The following is a 10,000-nucleotide window of genomic DNA, read 5'->3' as shown; positions in this document are numbered from 1 at the left end:
TAAAAGCAAAGTGAACGTGGCATCTCTGTACATATCCCCCAAGCATCAGCAAGTTTGTTTATTCATTTTATATTAAAAACTGTATTAGCAGTTGTTTGATTGTGTTTAATATTTTGCCTAGTAATGAAACAGGATATATAAGATAGCATTGTAAACTATAACTTTATTATGAAAAAGTATTATTATATATCTGAAGGTACTATTAATTTATCATGTATAAATTCATTCTAGTATGGTTTTGTGTACATTTTTTTCCCCTTAACTTTCAAGTAGTTTCTCTTCTGTTCCACGTTTATGCTAGGGAAAGGTGTGGAAGATTATAATGTAAGCAAATTTCCAAAGAGAAGAAATAGTATATATTCGGTATTATTTTACTTTAATCAAGTAAGATATATGCAATGATGTGGGTGGTCTCCTACCTTTTATACTTTCTAAAACTGTAAATCTAAAAGACAAATTGCATCTTGTGTCATTGGATCATTAAAGCAAATGATAGGTTAATAAGATATGGCTTTGAGATACATATATTGTCGTCTCCTGGTATATATATCACTTTAAGAAAATCAACCTTGGAAAACGGCAAAAAATGTAGTATTTTGATTACCTGAGTCTCCCTTTAAACAGAGTACGTTCCTCTTTGATATAAGAAGTGTGCTTTGCTCTTGTCAGTTTTACTCCTAGAAAATCACGATATTTTGGTTAGATCCTGAGAATTGCGTATTGTTTATTGCAGTTTTCAATATCACAATATATGGGTAAAAAATAATGTTTTCTTCCCCCAAGTTAAGGGAAATTTTACTCTGCACCTCTAAACAATGTTAGCTTTATGATTTGTAGGTTTACATAAATCTGCTCGTATTCAAAACATACTTTAGTGATTATGAGGATACTTTACTGTACATAAATTCATAGTAGTAATAGTAAAAAATCTACATTTTGTGAATGCTTGGAAGCTCATATGCCTTGATTATTTATGTAGTCTTGGTATTGCCTAGAGCACCTTGTCTACAAAAGACAGGCGTACACATGCACTTTCTTCAATTCTTATCCAATTCAGGGAAAGAGAATGATATATGGATGATTTTAATGCTATTTTTTGGCATCAGTTTGGTATCATTTGTTATGATCGTTGATATCATCATCATCAATATAGTACTATTTTTTTTGCATCAGTTCGGTATCATTTGTTATGATCATTGGTATCATTATCATCAATTTATTATTATGATTGTTATTGTTATTATTAGTATTAGTATTATTGTCATCATTATTAATGTTATTGTTATTATTATTATCATTATTGTTACTTGTAATTTTATTTTCTTTCAGGGTGATTATATTGACCTCACAATTGGTACAACTCTGGGTATAAGCACATTAGCTGCTGCAGCCCTTGGGAACACTGTCAGTGATCTGGCTGGTATAGGGTCTGCATGGTACGTGGAGAACATGGCCACTAGGACTGGCATGCGACCCCCAGACCTTTCTCAAGAGCAGCTTGATATGGTTTCTTCAAGATGGTGTGCGAATGTGGTAAGTGGATATATGTTTTATGTAATTGCATTGGTTATTTCTATGTAAGGGCTTTGAGTGACTGTTATAAGATATAAGTGATGTACAAATTTGTCTTTTTTTTTCTTTTTCAATTGTACATTATTGTCATTATCCTAAGGATGACAGAATCATGAAATGAGGCCTTCCTTGTGGTTGTTATCATACATCTAAGTGATATTGTATTTTAGGTTTCATCTTTCAAAAGAATGAATGTTATATTATATATAGTTAGTAAAGAGAATGAACTATATTTCTTTTGCCTATTGTTGTTTTCAAGAGAGACTAAGCACCTTAAAAAAATCAAGGTAAGGAAAAAAGAAAGGATAAGGCAATAAAACTGCAATATCAACATGTTATTTTCTGTAAGGAGTCGAGGACAAAAAGCATTACATTTTTATCAGCTTATACCATTTGTTTCCTTGAAAGAAAGAAAAAAAAAAGCAACACATCTCTTCCCACAGGGTCGGGGCATTGGCGTTGTGCTGGGCTGTCTGATGGGCATGTTTCCACTCCTCTTCTTACCGTTCCACGAAGAGGACAAGAGTGAAGTAGAGGCAACATAATACTTACTGGTGATAGGATGGGGGGCATAGGATGGATGTGAATATGAGAGGGTGACTCGGAGTGAATTTTTTTTTCCTCCCCAGAGTCTGATGATCGTATGCTGAAAATGTTTTTCTTTTATATATATATATATATATATATATATATATATATATATATATATATATATATATATATATATATATATATATATATATATATATATATATATTCATAAGAACAAGAGGAGTGTTGTATGAGGAGGATAATGCCTGCTAGTTATTTATGATGTCAAGTGTGGAGAAGCGTTGTGATAAAAATTAAAGATGAAACATATTTTATTCAGAGTTAGTATCTAAGATATATATGTAATATAGAGTATTATATTAACAGGGAATGCCATTGATATATGCATACCATTAGAAATTTTTACTTTGGATAGTTTTGTGAATGACATAGGAGAAAAATCATGAAGATAATATTAGGAAGTTGGTGCAACACATCAAAAAAAGAAAAAAAGAAAAAATTAAAAGTCACATATTTATCAGTCATTATTATATATATTTATTAATTAGGAATATTACTATTATGAATGATATTGGTGCACAAGTTATCAAAATATGTCTGAATTTTGAAGCTAAAAGTTTATTATTGTTTTTATTATTATCATTAATATAGTTACTACTGTCATTGTTCTTGTATGGTTATCATGATTATTGTTACCAACACAGAGGAGAGGAAAGACAACTGGCAGCTAAAGACTTCTTGAATAATTACAGTGAATAGAAGTCCCAAGTGCTCAAGTTACAAGTAATAAATAGGTAATAGTCATAGTACGATATATGTGTGAAACTAGCATCACTAGGAGATACCATAAGACTAAATAGAAGTAAAAGACATCCCTAGGAAATAGCAAAAAGGTTCAGCCATTTTAGGAACCTCAGATAACCTTGTTGGTAGTTGGCTAGATATCAAGTATATGCGGTAGATGCCAGAATTTGAGATTCGCGGTCAGAAGGGCTCGGTTATGTAATGAGGACTCCTTTGGGGTGATAAAGAAGAGGAAGACAGTGCAATGGAGCGAATTATTTGCTGTTGAGATAGCAGAGAAGAAGAAAGTAGTGCAGTCAAGCAAATTATTTGCTGTAATGTCAGTATTTAGAAATGCTTTGTATGCGCTGTAGCTATACATCATGTATTAAGAGTTAATTGCAGTGGGTTCAATTTTATGTTACATTGTCATTTATTAATGTTATTATTATTCCTTTACATGAAGGGAGTTAAAGATAAAGAAAAACAGATGGATGAGAGTTATTTGTTTATTTATTTATTTTTTTTTTTCACTAGGTTATATCATTTGAATCATGTCCCTCCATAGAAGGTTCATTGTAAATGTTTGAAAGTACGATACAGAGAAATTATTCAGAAACATTTCTCAACAGACTGGTACATCATTTTGGAAATAAGACAAATATGAAGAAAATTTGTTATAATTTTCTTTCTTTTAATTTGAGGTTATTACAGTGAACAGCAGTGAATTTATTGGGTTTTATTTTATGTATTTAATAACTATTAATTTTTTTATAATCAAAGTGTATTACCATTGAACATATAAGAAAATAACAACCAAAAATAATTACAGGGAACAAAAGGTGCATAAACAGCATGTTTTTTCAACATATCTGGGTGTTTTAGACTTTAGTAATAATTTATTGTGCATCAAGTTGATTATATATATCTGTATACTTGTATACTTACACACACAAACAGGAACACAAACATGCACAGATGTCTACCAAGACTGTCCACGAGACTCCATTATGCCTTCACGTTTTCTGAGGACGGGAACTTCAGTGCAACATTAAAATTTATTCTTCTATTATTATTTTGTGTAAACCTGAAATGTATTCATTTACCAACTGTTGAAATATTTCTCCTTATTTCAAAATTTGTATTTGAGAAGTATAAAGGGGCGTTGTCAGGCAAAGTTTAAGGACATGTCGAATCTGTATTGACAGTAAAAATTGACACTAATTGCCATTATAAGTGTAGTATTTGAAGTCATTATGACAGCATGTGTGGATTCAATCAAATTATAGCTAGAAGTAGACATTCTTGGTATACTTAAGTTTGCACACACACACATACATGCACATGTACATGCACACATTTTTAAATAGATGTTTTCATATTATGATTCCAAAGTATATATAGGTGTATTTTTCAAATCTATTTTATTGCTATGAATACACTGTTCAAATTATTCTCAGAAAAAAAATTAAAGATTTTCAATTTCTCATCATATTAATGGTATCTAGTATTATATGCTGCTCAGTTATCTCAAAGCATTTATATGGAGCTCTTTTGTGTGCAATTTTATGTAGTCTTCATCATAATGGGATCTCTTAATGTCTCAGAGTTCTGTGACCTATGCCAATTTATTCTCAGAGAAATGTTTTGAAGCATTTTTTCCCCAACAAGTTTTTTCCAAACCTCTACAAAGAACCAGTGTAGAAGCAGCTGGTTTTTGACAAGGCTTTAGCAGTGGTGCTGGTATGTGTATGGTAGCTTAGCAATACTACTCTTAGCTCATCTCTGGAGACTCAAAATGGCATTCCTATGATGTAGGGATGGTGAGGGAGGGTTGAGAGTGAGCCAATAGGCAGTCCCATGTCATTAAAGATTAGTGATTAAACTTTTGAAGGAGAATACCAATAGTAGTCTCCATTTCGGAGGGTGTGACAAAGGGTCATCTGCCATTATTCTTGAACCTCCCTGACCAGTACTGTAATAGAGATACGTACATACATTAAGGTGTCTCGAAATCTTGTCCTTGGTTCACGATGGTTCTGATTGGCTCTCGCTACTTCAGGTCTTCTTATGGCTGGCATTGAAGCAGGCCTTTCTGGCTATCAGTGGATGCCAATCATGCCTTCAATTCAAAACTGTTATCTTGTATTTGTACTGGTATTGTTGTTGTTTTTCACTTGCATTGTTAGCTGTATAAGGATGTGTTTAAACTTTTGTTATAATGTGTTAGGAAAGACAATAATGATAAGTCTTATGATATGGTAATTTTTCAAAATGAGTGTTCGTTCTTTGCTCTCCTTGCTCTTATTCTTCTAATTCTCTGTTTACATCTTCCTCATCTGTTTCTTCTAGTACCACACATTTATCTTATTTAGTTAATAATTCTCTCCTCCTCTTCCTCCTCCTAGTCACTATCATCATCACTGCCACTATCTGCCACCTCCTCCAACTTCATTTCCCTTCTCTTCTCTATCTCTACCTGCAAGCCAACATTCAGATTCACTACCTAGGATTTTTTCAGCAGAATGCAATTTAGTAATCAGCTGGTAATAATCAAGACCTTTTGCTATTCTGTCACTCTCCTAGTGGTCTAATTGCACATTTACACCGAGAAAGCAATATGTTGAAGCAGTATTCCTAAGAAAATGAAAGCATTTGCCTTGAGGGTGTTTATATAACAGTATTCTTCTTCATGCCGGGACTCTTCATTCAATAACTGTGCTTTGTGCATTCATATGGGGTCTTTCCAAACCCTCTTTCTCAAGCAATACCTATGATAATATTGTGATAAATAGATCTGGGTTATTAGTATTTATTATTATTATCATCATTATATTTGTTGTTATTGTTATTATCTAATTTATTTTTATTAGTAGTTCTTTTCCATCTTATATCTATCTTTTTTTGTTCTTCTCAGTTGTTGTTTTTTGTATTTTTGCCTATTCTTTCTTGTCTTTCTTCTTTCCTTTTCGCATGCTTACACTGTGCCTTTTTCCTTTGGTTATTCTTCCATATATTCTTTCATTTTACCTTTCATTTTTTTACCATTTGTTTATCTTTCTATTTGCATTTCATTCTTTCTTTCTCTTACCATGAATTCTTTCATTTTCTAACATTCCATTCTTCTATGTTTTTTTGTTTCTTTTTGTGTACTTTCTCTCCCTCTTTTGACTTGAGATCTTTCTTTCTTTCTTTTATATTTTATTCTTTTCAAAGAACATTTATTTAGTTAGGTCTGATGTTGTTTACTGATGTTTTTCCTTGTTTTAAGATGGTGTGCCATATATATATCAGTTATAGTTGGCCTTTTTACCTCATGAAAAGATCTAGAAAGTATTCAGTTATAAGATGTGTTTTACTCGAGTCACAGAAGTACAGGTTATATATATATGTGTGTGTATATATATGTGTATTTTGTTACAGATGTGTAAAGGTTCATTTCACATACTATATAATAGTAAGAATTATATTGGTTAGTGAACATGAAATATGATTATATGTTGTAAATTGTGACTAGATTTTTTTTTATACAATATATTTTTTCTGATTTTCTTTTTATTTTTTTATTATTATTTTTTTTTATTATTATTTTTATATTACAGCATTGAAATTAACTTAATTGTCCTGTTACAATTTAATTCTGAGCACATGTACAGTGGCTTAGCTATTATGTTTTATTATGAAGTAGCATAGTTATAATTATCTTCAGAACTCATACATATATATATTTTCTGCATTCTAATACCTCACTCTAGTTGACAGCTAGGTAGTTGTATGTATTTCAAATGCATTTTTTTATTTTTTAATGAATTTTGAAAAATTATTTGTATTCTTTTTTTTTGTAGTTGTCAAGACAAAATTCAGATATGTTGAGATTTTAGTTGAGAATCAAGAGATCATTGAATATGTAGTATGTGTCTTTGGGTATCTTTGTTATCTAATTTATCTTCTTTAATTTATGTTTTTAAATTTGTACATGGTCATATTTGTCTGTGTGCAGATGTGCAGCTGGAGAAAGCAGTGGAGTTTGTCAATCTGTGCTGGACAAACGCATTTCTAGTCAGGTTTACTTGTGGCACATGCTGAATACGAAAGCGAGTGTGTTTTTCATTGCAACACTACGCTTATTCAAGTTTACTGTCTTACAACGTCATACTGTGCGCCTGGTAACTTCTTGTCTGGTGAATACTTGGCTTGTGATCACACTATTTGCTCATGACCACTTGTATGCAGAACTTTGCTGCATTTTATATAATGTATATACTTATATCCAACAGTTTCAGTATGTATGTGTTATGGATTACGATCTTGAAAAATCACAAAATGTGAAAGGATGCTATTAAACGTCCTTTTATGAATCATTATCTAGTTTTAGTTACAATGTCTAGTGTTTCAGGCCAAAACAAAATATTCACGAGAGGTGCACATAATACTCAGTATCAGATTTGCGTATCGGATGAGATGGTTATTTGTTATGGCACATTCAGTAAATGTAAACAGCCAAATAGTTTGCCCTTTTTCATCTTGGGTCTTTTATACATTGTTTAAAAGGTCTTTGATATATACTTAAATTTCACTATCAAGATTTTAACATCACAGAGTTGCTTTTGGTTAGTCAGTGAAGCTTTATAACTTAAGAGAAAGAAGAAACTTGGCTTACCCCATGTGGGAGAAATGTTTTTTCATTAGAATATTATTGTAAAAAGAAATATTAAAATACAAATTTTCCTTTATTCTCTACTTATTTGTTATTATTATCCTGAATTGAAATATTACAGACCTGATTTCATGTTTTTCCTAATCCCAGACTATGCGGGACATTGTTGAAAACCTTTCATGTTACCAGCCACGTGTTCCCACGACTATACGGTCACCCCCTCAGAAAAGTTTGGAGCTATTAGAGGCTACAGGTTGGATAAAAAACATTTGAATTGATGTGTAAAATTATTTAAACTAGCTTTCACCCTCTGCACCACACATCCTATGTACCGTATGGTGCACTGGAAGCACTGTCAAATAAGCAGCAATCTTGCTGACTTTTGTTCAAATCCCACACAGCTAGTGGATGGTAGCCTCAACTATTCCTTGCATTTTAGATTATTTAGAAGCAAAAATAAATAGATAGCCTGTTGCACTGATTATAAGAATAACTAATGTAACAAATGGAATGAAATGATTTATGAATTATTTTTAAGGGGTTGATGATATTTGATTGTTACTACCTATATTCTCATTCAGTCAAGAAATCTCAGTTAACATACCATGACTTACTTGCTTTTTTCTCCCCTAATTTATCAGTGCTAAGGTATGAATTGGTTTACCTATTGATCTGTATTTGAATATCATTTTACCTACCAAGAACCTGTGCTGTTTATTTAATTACTGTTTTATTTACCTATATTCAAATCCAAATGCTAATTCATTTTCTACTTTGGGCATGTATATGTGTCTATTTATTGAAGCAATCTCCTCTCTTCCTCTCCTTTTGTCCTTTTCTTAATCTCTTCCTCTCGACCTATCTCCTCCACCTATCTGTCCTCCCTTGCTATCTCTTTCTCTTTTTCTCTGTTTGCATGTGTTGCTCTTTTTCTCCTTCCCCTTTTCTTTTTCTCCTTCCCCTTTTCTTTCTCCTCCCCTCTTTCTCTCCCCCCTCCTTCCCTCCTTCCCTCTCTCTCTCTCTCTCTCTCTCTCTCTCTCTCTCTCTCTCTCTCTCTCTCTCTCTCTCTCTCTCTCTCTCTCTCTCATTCTCTCTCTCTCTCTCTCTCTCTCTCTCTCTCTCTCTCTCTCTCTCTCTCTCTCTCTCTCTCTCTCTCTCTCTCTCTCTCTCTCTCAATCCCCAGGTTTGGGCTTGGGCAGGCTGTAACCAAAGTCGAAATGGGATCCTTATAAAGATGTATGAAGCCGTGTTATCTATAGTGACTGATAAACAAAACCGAGATGGAGTAACCATTTTTTCATGTTCTTTGATAAATGGGAGGAAATTGTGAATTCAGGAATGAGGTTATGGCTGTTTTCTTGCAACTACACTTTACAACATTTGTGTCGACTGGATAAGACAGAGCCGGCGTGTAAAGTCAATGCAAGTTAACACTGTGTAATGCCACTCGTTCTCTCTCTGTGTATCGGAAGGGGTTTTCCCTGAATCGAAATGGGCTCTATCTGTCTCTGTCTGTCTGTCTGTCTGTCTGTCTGTCTGTCTGTCTCTCTGTCTCTGTGTGTGTGTGTGTGTGTGTGTGTGTGTGTGTGTGTGTGTGTGTGTGTGTGTGTGTGTGTGTGTGTGTGTGTGTGTGTGTGTGTGTGCACGTGTGTGTGTGTGTGTGTGTGTGTGTGTGTGTGTGTGTAAAAGATGGCGACTTTCTACATTAGACTGGTGGGAGACAAGTGATACTACTTAAACAGTTTAACTCTTGATTGATAAGAGTTACACACGAGTAGAATAGAACACGATACGAGAATGATCCACCCAGCGCTGACCAGTCTCGTATCGTGTTCTATTCTACTCATGTGTAATTCTTATCAATCAAGAGTTAAGCCTAAGTAGTATCATTTCTGCCACCCCCCCCCCCGCCCCGTTTAATGTAGAAGGTCACTTCTACATTACACTTTCTCTCCCTCTCCTTCTTTCTCTTCTCTCCTCACTCTCTCTCTCTCTTTCTCTTCTCTCCTCTTTTCTATCGTTTCTCTATCTCTCCTCTCTCTTCTCTCTCCTCTTTCTCTGGTGCTATCTTATCTAAGTTTTTGTAGATCCTGTTGGCGATTCAGACACCATAATGCCATTGACCATCGTTTTATGTGGGATTTCCTTCAAAGCCGTTACCAAGACGGTGTCACAGGAAAAGAGGTGTGGAGGTGCCATCATGGCTACACAGACGGCAATGGATGGGTCATGTCCTGGGGAAGCCCTTCACAGAACTTTTATGATCGGCCTGAAAACCGAGTGGCTAGGGTTGATCTAGGACTTTGCTAGTGATAGAGTAGCTTGGAGAAATTTCATCATCGGTGGAGCCTCCCTCCCTACCTACCTATTTACCTGCCTACCTTCCTTCCTACCCACTCCTAAATCCTGCATCGCGGCTACACTCCCTCCCTCCCT

At 34.0% G+C, this 10,000-nt stretch overlaps 1 protein-coding gene across 2 annotated transcripts in view; it reads left to right on the top strand.

Moving 5' to 3' along the window:
* LOC113812563 (transmembrane protein 65) overlaps positions 1-7,647 on the top strand; it is a 16,480-nt gene extending 8,833 nt beyond the window's left edge. For both annotated transcript variants that reach the window (XM_027364470.2, XM_027364469.2), the window contains 2 exons: positions 1,330-1,533; positions 2,016-7,647. In XM_027364470.2, coding sequence (XP_027220271.2) covers positions 1,330-1,533; positions 2,016-2,117 — 306 coding nt within the window. In that variant the 3' untranslated portion in view covers positions 2,118-7,647. The remainder of the gene's footprint in view (positions 1-1,329; positions 1,534-2,015) is intronic.
* Positions 7,648-10,000: the final 2,353 nt, after the last annotated feature.

The sequence above is a fragment of the Penaeus vannamei genome, chromosome 3, assembly GCF_042767895.1.
Source record: "Penaeus vannamei isolate JL-2024 chromosome 3, ASM4276789v1, whole genome shotgun sequence".
Lineage (NCBI taxonomy): Eukaryota > Metazoa > Arthropoda > Malacostraca > Decapoda > Penaeidae > Penaeus > Penaeus vannamei.
Note: the sequence above shows the minus strand (reverse complement) of the source record. Positions and strands in the feature narration are given on the sequence as shown.